Raw genomic sequence first — 13,907 nt, 5'->3', positions numbered from 1 at the left:
TTGAAGATTTGCATTACGTGCACAAAGGTCCAGGGGAAGATCTTTGCTTTTAAAGTTGATCTAATGCTGAAAGAGGAATTTTGCTGTTAATCCTTGTAGCATTTCTTTGCATGAATGAAGGATAAAACTTGCAGTCAATGGTCTTCTCTGTCAAAACTGAAAAAGACAGTCAACTAGGAAAATCTTTAAAGGAACTCTAAGTGAAAGTTGACAATGAATTTACTTGGGTAGATTAAGCTAAAAGAAATGTCAGTCAGGAACTAATAATCTACTGGAGGAGAAAAAAGGGGTTTGTTTTGAAGGCAAGTATTGCATGAATAGCTATGGAAACAAATTCACCTTTGGAAGCAGAGTTCAGCTAGGGGTAAAATCAAGTCAGTTTTAAACCATTTTCTGCTCAATATTGTGTAAGAAAAGAAAGACACAAAACAATCATATTAGCGATATATTGTATGAGTTGAAGAAAGATTTACTAAATTATGCCCTAAATTATTCAGCTTTGTCAGTAATCTAGTTCCTTCCTTTCAGATAAGCAGTGTGGGGTCCTCAACCCATTTGCTCAAGGATAGACATTTTGTGCCATGGCCATGCAAGAACAGGTTGCCTTTCTCTCTGAGGACGTGGACAAATTTGTGTCCTTGTTGAGCTGAAAAACACTCTGTGACCTATGGCAAGATCACACTTGGCAATGGAACAAATTCAGGTTTTGCTTAGTAAGTCCTGACACCTTCTTGTGGTCTCCTTCCGTGTAGGGAAAAGTTACCCACTAACCAGTGAGATTTCTAGGATCTCTCTTCTTGGGATTGAGCCTCTTCAGCTGTGGGGTAACATTCCACCTGCTCTCCTACAGGACAGGCTTTGGCTCAGGGCAGAATCAGCTGTCTGCAGAAAAATGGTTTGTATCCGTATGTCAAAAAGTGCTCTTGATGCGCAAGACAGATCGTGAGGGGTCTTCACTTCAGGATGTAGCTGACCCCTAGTGACATTCAGCACTGTCTAGCTGGGCTGCGGATGCCCAGCATTGCCAAGTATTGGGGAAGGTTTTTGTTGAGAGAGGAAATGCTGTGTGACCACAGGATCTGCCACGTATAAACCTGTCTTTGGCTCTGGAACGAGACTCACTGTTAGGCCACGTAAGTCCAACACTGCTCCCGTGCTTTCTGTATTCTCTGAGGCCTTTCCTGGGGTGGTTGAGAGCAGCGGCGTGGCTGGGTGGTTGGTCATTTGTGGCTGACTATAGCTAGTGATGGACTTTGCTTTGAGGGAATGTGCCAGCTTGGTCCAAAACAGCCCTTCTGGCTCCTAGTTTGGCTGGGTGGGACGAAGTGGTAACACGCCTCCTCCTAAATGTCCTAGCTGCCCCGTAGGGAGGCTGTCCTATGCCCCTGCATCCCGGTGGGGTCTGTGCTGCAGTGGGCAGCACTGTCACCCTCCTGCTGCCCCTCCAAGCCAGTGTTTGTAGCCATTTGCCTTTACTCAGGAAAACCCAGGACAAAATCATCTTTTTCCTGCAGACTGAGAAGGACAAAACTATTCTGCTTTGGAAAGTAAAACTTTTTTTTTTTTTTTTTTTAACAAGCTCTGCATCATGATGTGAATTATAGGTCAGTAAATAAGTTAATCTTTGATAAAGGAGCGAAAAGGTCAGTAAAACTCCAGTAACTCTTTGGTCCATTGCAAGGGGAAAATGATGAAGACAGGATATGAGGAGTAGAGATTATTCCTTTATTTACCGAAAGAAACTTCCTTATAGAGGGGTGTTCGGAAAAGGCATCTGAGCACTATTCATGTAGTCAGTGAGCCAGCCAAAACATATTTTCTTAGCTTTCTACCTGGGATTCAGATTGTCTCAGTCCTTCTTAACAGAAAGGTAATCATCATGCTGTGATGAAAACACTGGATGCTCTTCAGCAACCAAATATCAGACAATGAGGAATAAAAGGAGGATTAGCGGGAAGAGACTCAGGCTGGGAAACCATCTGCAATGGCTAATGGTAGGCACCATATTTTGGACAGAACAATACAATTTACATAAATTGTTCCCTGCTAACTAAGAAGTAGGTTCTTCCTATCTCTGATACCTGAAGAGACTAATCACATCTAGTTATTCCATACGGAATAACTAGAAACACAGAAAAAGGCATTTGGCAAAGAGAGGCTAGAGGAGGTCTGCGGAAATCTGTATGGGTATTTATAGTTTCTCTCAGAGTCAGATCCATGACTGAATATATCCAATGCCTCCAACACCCGATGAGGTGGCTGAATAAAGGTGCCCATTTTGTAAAGACCTATCACATGGTGCAGGTACTGGAGGATGGGGAAAACTCACATGGGGGAGTGGAACCAAACTTCTTGTTGCCCCAGGTGAGCTGTCTCTTCTCTGAGTCAAGGTGGATTCAAAATTGACCATATTGTACTCTAGCTTCAAAAATAACAGCGTAGTGGCCTTGTGGAGCAATTTGGGGTGGTTTTAGTATTCCCTGGAAAGAAGTGTTAGACTTTCTATTTAACCAATGTGCACTAGAAATGTAGCCATCATGGGGAAAGGAAGCAAGTGTAAAGTGAAAACAATTGAAATACAAGAACAGAGATGTGAAAGAAATCTAATGGCCTTTAAGTGAGTGGCGCGGATTTAGATTTGTCAAGGACGGAGTTAGAAAAGGAATTGCCTTGTGGCTCTTCCTTGTGGTATTAATGAGACTGTAGTGTGGGGAGGAAGAAGAATAAGCTGGCTCTTTCTTGTGGTATTAATGAGGCTGTAGTGAGGGGAGGAAGAATAAGCAATGGACACGGGGGTAAGACATAATGCATTGCAGGTGTCCATGTGGGAGATAGTGATATTTCCTTGAGGAATGCTATTCGGGTGGCTTGGGGTGGATAGGAGTGTACAAAGATTTTTGCTATGGTAAACGACACAGTGTCTATGAATACCTACCTACTTACCTTTGGACAAGAAACCTGGCTTGTGGTAAAACTAAGATTTTTGAGGTTTGGGACTCTGAGTTGTTCAGTGGAAAAATTCAATCCACCCAAACCCAAGGTTAATGTTTGCTAAGAGAGTAGCAAAATGTAGTTCAGAAGCGGGCTGCTGTCAAGAGGTAGTAAGAGTGATCTTACTACCGATCTGCTGGATACTGTAGAACAGGAGAGATGGTCCGCAGAGCAATGATGAAAATTACACAAGCTGTGGAGCTTTCTGGTGGGAGAATACTTCAAAACTGGCAACTTCTGTAGGTGCGTGCAATGCATTTTCCCATTGTGAGTAGCTTCCCGCTTGCAATGTTGTCTAAGCAAGCTCTGTTGTGGTTTTCCTTTCAGAAGTTTTTATAAGCTCAGATTGGAGTACAAACTAATTTTCCTATTTCTCCAGGTACATGAACTTTTCAAGTTAGGCAAATGCCCAACTATAGGTTAGGTACACTCAGGTTTGAAAAATACTGACAGAAAAATCTGCAGTCTATTTCTGCCCTTCATCTGGAATAAAATTATGAATAAGAAAATTGGTCTCTAACTATAAACTAGGGAGGGATTTCCTGATAGCTGCTTGGAATTGGAGATATATAGTGCCACAATACTGAAAGAAATAAAATAAGTCAATTCTTTCCTCCTTTGAAAATTGTGAGTATGTACTCAAACCTATCAAACTTTCCTAAGAACTTGAATCAGAAACCTCAACTAAAATTTTTCACCACTTCAGCAGTCAAAACTCAAGTAAATTTTCAGCCAGAATTGTAGATTCTTCAGGGGACATTTTTAATTTCAGAACAGAAAAAATAGCTAAGAAAAGTAAAAGGGTCTCAGAGGCCTGCCAAAGCAATTTTTTTTCCCATTGGAAGAAAGTGAGAGGAATTCTGAATACTTCATCTGGAGGTTAGATATTACCTCTGCTTTCTCAGAAATTAAATCCGATTTTCTCTTTGGGCTGGAGAGCATACTGAAGAGCAGTCTAGGTTTTGCAGCAAGAATGACAGAGAGGTGTCAATGGTGCTTGGATTTAGTTTGCTTATTAACTAAGGAATTAACACTGATCTCATTCTCCATTTAACTTAGAAGCTCTTCAGGGACAGGGGTCTTTTGCAGGTCAACTTAAAGGGATGACTCTGGGCTTGACAGTAACTAGTGAGTGAGGTTTTGATGCACTATGCCCCGATACCCTTTCTTGTGTGAGTGCATTTTTCCAGTTACCTATGACTTGGTTTACAGGGTTTCCAGCAGGCTAAGCCAGTCTTTACCATGAAAAAATAGCTAGTTGTGCAAACTGGGAGGATGTACTTGGACGCCCTTGGCTAAATTAGCCATGTTCGGCTCCAACTGGTTTCTCCTTGTGGTTTTGTTGTGGAGGTTTTGTTGTTGCATTTTTTTCCATTTACTAGATCAGATGCAAACTTCTGTGAATGCATGGCCTGAATTCAGGATCTCATATTTGGTGTTTCTGCATTACCCTTCTCAGCCCTTCACACAACAATCATACCGTTCTTCTGCTATCTAGAGCAACTCAGGTTCTCTTTGTCTCTGGATAATGGAAAATTGACTATATATTGCACCTACAGAGTGCTTGTTTCTTTCTGTGTAACTGTATAAACATCACTGCTGAGAATGAGCTGCTGTGGAAGACCTATTTCTGGAGAGGATGGAAGGGAGATTTCTGTTGTGTGCTGAGCTACTCTGCAAACTTCAGGGCATGGCACAAGATCATATCTGTTAGTGGCATCCTGCCTGAAAGTGAAACTTAGAAACTATTAATTAATACAACATGAAGTGCAGCTTGCAGAGGAGGGTGGACATTGCAAGAGAACAGAGCAGAAAGGTAACAGACTGGTGAGACTGAACAGTATCAGTCAGAAAACTTCTAAGCACTGTCTGGAAATTTGTATATGCACACACTGATTGACCGATGCTGCTATTGTGTGAAGACAGATGAAAGAATAAACAGATGACTAACTAGGTGGTGGACAACAGCTAGACTAGTGAGTGTCAGAAATGATTAACTAGGCAGATAAATATGGCTGAAGGAAGTGTTTATTTCACTATATGTGCTGAGGAGGTGGCCAGTAAAGTTGGTTAGGTTATTCCGATAAGAATCTTGCATTGCCATGTTCTCAGGTCTTAATTCAGCATATGTGCATACGAGTGCACCATTTTGCAAAGCATAGTGTCAGAGTGTAATACTGTGAATTAAGGCAAACTTACATTTGGAGCTGGAACCAAACTTACAGTTTCTCCAGGTATGTCTGGATTCTCAAATGTGATTCCTCTTGGAAGTACTTCTTTCATTTTGCAAGTCATTTTGCCTATTTAGTCACTCCACAATATGTTAGAAATAGGGCTATAAATTTTCGGTTAGTATAAGAGATTTCATGGCTGCATATATATTTTCCCCTCCCTATTCTTGATGATGAACTATCCATAGCAGAAGTTTTACATATGCAAGAGGATTTTTCTGGGAAAGGCAACAGGAAGTGGGCCCCTAGATCAAAAATCCTCATGTAGAGGAGGAGCAAAGGGAAATGGTGAAAGACAGCATAGGCCAGCAAATTGCAGAGTAGTGAGACTAGTCTCATAAACCTGTAGCAGATACAAAGGACTTTTCTAGTATGTGAATACTAATATTTTAAGATAACAAGACTCCTAATTGTATGCAGATGCATAATGTAAGCATATATTGGGTCTGTGATTTGGCGAGCCTTAATAAAGCTGTTTTATGAGTTTCCATCATATTGTGAAGCATTATATAAATACAGTGTGACAAGTCTTAAAAGCTAGGGGTGGAATAGATACCCAGGCAGAGGGGAAAGAATTAAAGAAGTAAAAATTAATTTTGTGGAATGATGGAAAGTTGACACTGACTACAAAATAATTTTCTCTGAACAAAAAAGCATGAAAAAAATTATCTTTGACAGTTGCTACCACAAATGTCTGAAAAAAAATCCCCCCAAAACCTCACACTTCTCTTGTCTGAAACTCCTTGAAAAAAAGGATAGCAAGACAGATCCTGAGATACCAATATTTTTTGTAAATGTATCAATTTTTCCAAATTTCTTAAGAATAGTTTTAGGAGCATTTACTATATAAATGCTTTGAGTTTACTCTTGAAAAGTAATGTTTCCATTTCTTAAATTGGTAGTTATTGTTAAAATAATTTCAAAATAACTGTGTTCTGAAAGTTAAAAAGCACAGTCATATAAAGAAACTATTAATTCTGAAAACCTTTGGGGAAATTCATCATATTTCAAATGTCCGTCCATACCCTGTTCAAAAATTTCTGAGAAAAATAAAAATCTCAAGTTTGTATGGAGCTATCAGCAAGCTAAAGGAGCTATAAATCAAGGCTCTGCCTGAGTTCATTAACACATCCCCAGATTTACCATTATGATAATGACTGCATGCAACTGCTCCAGATCTTTCTCTGTTCACACTGTAGAACCTAAGAGCTTCCCAAATGCATACTGAAAACTCAGTGTTTAATGGCAGAATAAGCAATGGTCTCCCTGCCACAAAGAAATTGCATACCAAAAAGTTTGCTTTCTGCTTAAAAACTAAATGGTAAATTTGCTCTGGAATGGCTCCTGACTAATTCAGATGGCAAATCCAAGAGAATGGGATGATGGAGTTTGTACTATGTCATTGATCACTAGGTGAGCTGTGAAGTAACTAATTTTCGAGAGAGGGACCTGACTGACAGGCTAAATAAATGAGGAATGAGATGAAGAATAGAACTTGTGATGCAGGCAGCTTTCTGGAAGCAACAGGATAAATATGATGGATGAGAATATTAAGGAACATTTGGGAGTTTGAAAGATGCAAAACACCACAGGAAAAGAAAGTCAATTGGAAGAAAAGTCCTAGATAGATGGATCTGTCTAATCGTAGAGAAGAATAGGATTTCTTTTGGTGGAGTATTTAACTGTTGAAGGTTTCATTCAATACCACTCTGGATATTGTAGAGGCCTGTGCTATTGTGTGACTATGGAAGTAGTTACAAACTCACATTTGGATCTGGGACAAGACTTTTGGTCTCACCAGGTACATTTTTCCTTATTTTTTGCCTAATTTGCAAGATTGTTGTGGATACACACCAAGATCTGGGAAATGGCAGCTGTAAAGACATAGTAGCCTGAGGTCTCACTTTAACCAGTGGAATTTGTTCCACAGCAGCTGTCCTAGCAGTCTTACTTGAGGCAGCTGCGGGCAGGCATGTGTTTTCAGTGCTCTTCCATCAACTGCATTCCTGTGCTAAACTAAGACAAACCTTGTTTTTGTTATTCTGTCAAGTAAGTCATGTGGATCTGTTCTCTCCTAAGAGTAAATCCATGCCACTTCCACTGGCCCCAAGCAAAGCCATAGATGACATATTAGATGCAAATTCACTGAAATATGAGAATGGCTATAATATTTATATTGCTGTACATGAGCCGCCAATGTGTGCTCACAGCCCAGAAGGTCAGTTGTATCCTGGGCTGCATCGAAAGCAGCATGGCCAGCAGGTTGTGGGAGGGGATTCTGACCTTCTACTTGGCTCTGGTGAGACCCCACCTGCAGTACTGCATCCAGCTCTGTAGCCCTCAGTACTGGAAAGACATGGACCTGTTGGAATGAGTGGTTCACAGGAGGGCCACAAAAATGATCAGAAGGATGGAACCCCTCTCCTGTGAGGAAAATATTGGAGAGTTGGGGTTCTTTTGCCTGAAGAAGGCTCTGGGGAGGCCTTATTGTGGCCTTTCAATAAAGGGGGCTTATAAGAAAGTCGGGGACAGACATTTTAGAAGGGCCTATTGCAATAGGACAAAGGGTAATAGTTTTAAACAAAAAAAGGGCAGATTCAGACTAGAAATAAAGAAGAAATTGTTTCAATAAGGGTGGTGAAACACTGGAACAAGTTTCCCAGAGAGGTGGTAGATACCCATCCCTAGAACATTCAAGGTCAGGTTGGACAGGGCTCTGAGCAACCTGGTCTAGTTGAAGATGTCCCTGCTCATTGCAAGGGGGTTGGACTAAATGACCTTTAAAGGTCCCTTCCAACCCAAACCATTCTATGATTCCATGATTCTACTATTTAGAAAATACGCATTTCTGATCGTTATCACCATTTTAGCTGGTCTGTGTTTATAGCAGAATCCCACCAAGGAACAGTATACTTATAACATTTTTATATTAGGGTTGGAATGGGAATTGAAATGCCTTTTAGCTGGTTTGTCTGATGTACAGACACTGCTTTATTCACAAATATTGCACGAGGATTCTGTTCACAACTGGGACTTGAATCCAGATTTGCCAAGCTGTCGCAGCTACAAGGCCATCCTTAATGCTTACTCCTGCTACCGCATATCTAAGTAAGTGAGAGTATATAAATCCTGAAATAACAGAGTTAGAAGGCTCAGATTGCCTTTGCAACTGCTCTCTGAAGATCTAGACAGGGTCACCATGTGCCACTGAAACCTGTAAGGAGATAACTGTAACCAAGGTCAGAGATCTTCTTGCAAAGGTTTCCTGGGTTGTGTGAATTATGTGGGTGGAGAAGGATATAAGCTTTAGGAAAAGGAACCTTGGTGGTGATCAAGCCAGGTGGGTAGTAAATGGTGAAACATTCTGAAGAAAACTTGGACTGAAAGTCAGTGGCCCTAACTACATGGCACAGTGAACAGGAATTTTATGTGATGTTACAGATTGAAAAACAGATTGTTCCTAGTATTTCCCTAAAAGGTGTAATACATAATTGTAAAAAATCAACTAATGAATATTTTTTAGTTATATCTCCCTGTCTGATCCTGACAATTTTCTAGTAGATTTCTTTTGTACTTTGATGGTGACTTAAATCAATGTGTTTTGTCATTGTTCCCTTAAGTTATTCCCCATTCTGAAATGTCTGTTGATCTGGTTGTCACTATTCATTGGGAAAACCTGTCTACATTTCTGTAGAGGTTGACCATATTATGACAATCAGGGATATGTGAAACTTGCATTTGGAACTGGAACCCAACTTCTTGTTATCCCAAGTAAGTTTGAGCTTTCTGTTCTGTATTAACACCAAGATTGTCAAATCATTTGTTCATTGGGTAGATGGACTAGGGACTTACATGGAAACGTGTTCCAACTTATTTTCAGCTTCCCTTAACAAAAAACAGTTGCAATAGAGATGCTGTCTTGGAATTCAAGGTGTGCTTCACTATGGTATGGCAGTGACTCACTGCAGGAGAGAAGAGCTAGAGAAAATGGTAATGTTCACACAAGCGTAATAGTCACAGCATGGTGCAGTCACACATAGAATGCTGCAAGAAGTTCACACATGGCTGAAAGCTACATAAAATGTTTAGCAGTTTTATTGAGTTTCTGGCTATTAAAGTTTTCTGGATTGATTTTTTCATCTTTAAAATAATATCTAGAAGTTATTCTGACTAATGTTTTAGAGATTGGATTTTCTAACTCTTAACCTAAGAGAATACATCATGATTTTTTGGTTTTAAAATCCAGAAGTAAAATCCCCTTCCATATTTGTAAAAACTGATGTTACAGTGTGAGCAGTCAGGAACTAGAAAAATTGTATTTGGAAGGGGAACCAAACTCGTTGTCATGCATGGTAACTCTCTTTCCTTTCCTCAGTTATGTTTTTAAATGCTTCAGAAACCTGAAAAGGTGGAATGAATATCCAAATAACTTGTGTATCATTCTCTAGTAGACATTTCCCACATACTTTGAATGAGTAGACATTGGAACATGCAGCTGGTAGGCAGGAATTTATTGCAAAGGCTTCTTATTGAGTGAGAAACTAAAAGATACAGTAAATTTGTGTTTGGAAGAGGGACTAGATTTAAAATCAACCTGGGTGAGTAAGATTTGGAGAAGGACAGGCTATGAAGGTGTGAAGGCAGGAGCAGTGTCCACTGGTTAGTGTTTCTGAATAGGTCTTCCTTCATGGATAATGAACATAAACTCTAGATGAAGACTGAAGGCTGAAAGAAAATTAACCCAGGATTGTTTCTCAACAGGGTGCTTGTGAAGATGGAGCAGGGGGATTTGGAATAGTGGGTCTTAGATTATGTCTTAATTATGTCTTAGATTAATGATGTTGGCATGTCATTAACATTAACTTCTGAGTCTTGTCAGACAGTAATAGTGTTTTGCATTAGACTAAGGGAAAATAAAATCAGAGATACCTCTGCATTCATGTTTAAGTCTTAGTTTCACACTGCATTGTGAAGGAATTTCCCAGGTGACTTAGACTATAGTATTTTCAATGATTTAAACTGAGGTGCATAGGATACTGGAGTTAGGAGAGTAATTTTTGAAAATGGCACAAAGCTATGATCCCAAATAAGTCATTTAATTAAATGTACCCATTAAATAGCTTGATTGGGAAAGGATATCATTTTGGTGTGAAACAGACATCTACATCTGAGGCAATTCCACAAGTGTAAGATCAAAAGTTCTTCTGACTTTTTGCTATCGACATAAAAATGATCTTCCACCTGTTTCTAGAAAGGGATTTTAGGTGGATTCTTTTGAATTATTTTTTTTTCTTACTCATTAAACAAATGTGATTTTTTTGACTGGCACTACATGAATAGTTAATCTCTTAATTCAGAAAGTTTCCTCTTTTGAGTTGAAATTATTTGAATGGAGGGTTGGACTAGATGACCTTTAAAAGTCCCTTCCAACCCAAACTATTCTATGATTTTATGATTTTTTTTCTAGAAACTAAATCTCTGGCATATAAAATTGAAAACTTGTTCTGGCAATTAAAACACACTCTGATTTTGGAAGAAAAAGCAGGCAAAAGTATTTTGTCACAATGACAGAGGTTCTCAAGAGGTTCATAAGTAGTCACTTCAAGTCTTTTTGTTTTCAGACAATTTTTACACAGATGGGTTAATCCATCTCATTCACCTGTTAGCTTTAAAGAGTGGATTAGATAAGCAGAATTTCTCCTTCTGACCCCAAAAAACTTTCCTTAGCATTGTTGAAAGGAGCAGCTGGTGAGATCACAGTAAATCTCTCCCACAGTTCAGGTGATGCATGAATAAAACTCTGTATGAACACAAGTAGGGTATTGCTTCACAATACGAAATTTAAGAAAACTTCATCCCAACTTTTCCTTAATGTGAACACATGTTACAAGCCCAGGATTTATCCTGTGTTGTTACTAGAGAACTATTTAGTCCATTGAACACACGATTTCTCCTCATATACTAGGTATCTTCATTTATTAACTCAGCTTTAGTTTTTGTTCAGCTAGAAATCTTCCACTTTAAAGGTTTGTGAGAAAGATCTTGGATGGTTTTAGTAGTTTGACTTCCCCGAGTGTAATTACAGAGGCAATGACAAATACATTTTGGGGATGGAGACCAGAATTATGCCTGAATCCTGTAAGTGAAGCAGGATATTCACATTTGCGAATACTGAATCTTTGCAGTCTTTGTACTTTGGATGACTTGGCTGATGCTGGACTAGGACATGGTTTCTTTTATCTGAGAGCCTCCAGACATGAGCACTGCATATATAGAAAAGGGTTCAGGTATTAAATGTGGACATCTAGTCTTGATGTAGACATCCTAGCATCCATGCAGGGCTAGCAGATTTCACACAGAGCCTCTGGTAAACCTTTTGGAACCTCCATTGGAGAAGAGCCAGCAAACATCACTAAAGTGTTTGTTAAGTCACTGGAGTTGCTCCTCTAGGGTCAATATTAGGCTGTATGATTGTGTGAGTGGGTATATATTTCCTCTGAACTGGGCAATAGTTCCAGGTTGACTCTAGCTGTGGAATACCATTTCTCAGTTGGAGGAACCTTAAGAGAATCAAAGACCTCTATCACACCAATTCCCTTCTGACCAGAGATTCAGAGACTTTGCCTTGGAGGGAATGGAGAATGAGATAAATCTGTATAATACAAGCTGTGTGTTAAACTAGTTCAGGGATTCTACTGCTCTCTCCTTGAAATCAGCCTCAGGACTTGGTTTTCTCTGTAGACTGGTCAGGAAGAGCATTCCAATAGCTCCTGTTCTTTCAACTGGAAGATATCCTTCAGTAAAAATTAAATTGGGCAGGGTGGACATCCCAGAGTACCATGATTTACTTCTCAATCTTTCCTGCAAATACAGGTCATAAATATCAATACAGCATCTCCAACAAATCCACCAACTCATTAAAACAGAATAACAGGAAACATAGGTCACAGTACTGTGGTTACAATATCTGATATTTACCAAGACCATCTGCAAACTTTCATAACAGTGTGCAAATATGCAAAGGAACTTACCAGAAAAAGACTCTAGTACCAGAACAAAGGCTGCAGCCACTCTGAGCAATAATAGGAAATAAGTATTTTGCAAAACAGGTGCTGCTGAAGCTGCCTGTAAAAAACAGACCTTATTTTTTTTAATCTGCTCAAAATAAAAGCATTGCACAGATTGAAAGGAAGAAAAACACCCTAATTTGGAGAGAGGTGGATATGTAGCTCTTCAGAGAGCATAGTATTCATTATGAGAGAAGCAGAACAGCTTGATCAATTCCTCCTCTCCTTTTTCGAATCCATGTACTCCATGACAATAATGGTCCCTGGTTCAGCTGTATTTTAGATAGGGATCTACCATCAAGCTTTTTATCTGCTCCTGGAAGAACGGTGGGGAGAAGGGTTGAGGGAGTCAGAACATACATTAGACCATATTCTGCATAGCTGGGAAAAAGACAGTCTCATCAGGCTTTTCAAAGTCAGGGAAAAGCTGGGATAGATGAACTACAATTCAGAAGAAGGACCAGAGAATGAATCATTAGGCTTTGTGGTTTAGTTTTTTTCTGAGATCATACTAATAAAGAGGTACGGCTGTTTCTCTAAGGTTTTGACAACTGGCAACTGAATAGATGAAAAGTATTTATCTCAGTGATAGAACTAGGGTCTGCACTTGCATAAGACTTTGAGACAGTTTCTAAAATCAGCCCAAACTTCCCTCATGGGAAGAAATTAAAACTTCTTCATCTGGGAGCTAAGATGTTTTTAGTATTTCTACAATATTTATCAGTGTGGTATGTGAACAGGGATGAAGCAAATATTAATCTAAACTCTCAACCTACACGATAACACTTTGTCAGTTTGTAAATGAGAACTGAAACTCCAGTTCAAACTTGTGATTGTGAAGTCTAATGGAAAATTCAGCCAGAGGGTTGCTGAGAGCCACAAATCTTCATCTTGACTACAGTATGTCTTTAATGATATTTCAACTGTTCATCATACAGTACTGCAATGCCCATAACATTTTACTATTATGCATGAACAAAGACTTAGGAAAGTACCTTTTCACAGAATGACACTTCAAGAGCTGGACAAGATGAAATGTATTCTTATAGTATAAGTTTATAAAGCCAAATGTGCAAAAAAAGAGTTGAACCACAGGTAGTGCTTTGATATGTTTGGAAAAACCTAGTCTAACTGACTTGCTAGCAGATTTTGAGGCAAGAAAACAGAAATAAACCCCAGGTGTCTTGTATCAGCAGCCTTTAGTTCCCCAAGCCTCTCTTCTGCAGGGTAAAATCTAGTAAGAAAATCTACAGTACTGTCAGGTGGTGGAACATAATGAAACATTTGTTTGTTTCATCTTTCTTTCCCTGAATGCTACCATGTGCTTCTACTTTGCAGTGGCTTCCCTAGCTTCCTCCTATAGGAACACAATTAGCTAGACTGTTGTAAATATGGACACCCTTAAGACTCATTTATCCACTGTGCATCAGGACAGGTGGAGGAAGTGGGATTTTGAATGTCAGTGGTGGATTTGACCACACATTTGCAGAAAAGGCAGAATGCCCCTGGGCTGCTCAGCTCTCTCCAAACACATTATATGTGTAGCAGTGAAGCAAGAAGAGAGTGCTCTCTCCTCTGCCCATTATACACATTCCTGAATGCATCCAGGCCAAGATCC

The 13,907-nt window shown here is 39.5% G+C and overlaps 1 protein-coding gene across 1 annotated transcript in view; it reads left to right on the top strand.

Annotated features, from left to right (window-relative positions):
- LOC104364755 (T cell receptor alpha chain MC.7.G5-like) overlaps positions 1-13,907 on the top strand; it is a 117,933-nt gene that overhangs the window by 99,672 nt on the left and 4,354 nt on the right. The window contains exon 4 of the mRNA XM_042787181.1: positions 8,935-8,993. Coding sequence (XP_042643115.1) covers positions 8,935-8,993 — 59 coding nt within the window. The remainder of the gene's footprint in view (positions 1-8,934; positions 8,994-13,907) is intronic.

The sequence above is a fragment of the Tyto alba genome, unplaced genomic scaffold, assembly GCF_018691265.1.
Source record: "Tyto alba isolate M040663 unplaced genomic scaffold, T.alba_DEE_v4.0 Super-Scaffold_12, whole genome shotgun sequence".
In the NCBI taxonomy this organism is placed as follows: Eukaryota; Metazoa; Chordata; class Aves; order Strigiformes; family Tytonidae; genus Tyto; species Tyto alba.
Note: the sequence above shows the minus strand (reverse complement) of the source record. Positions and strands in the feature narration are given on the sequence as shown.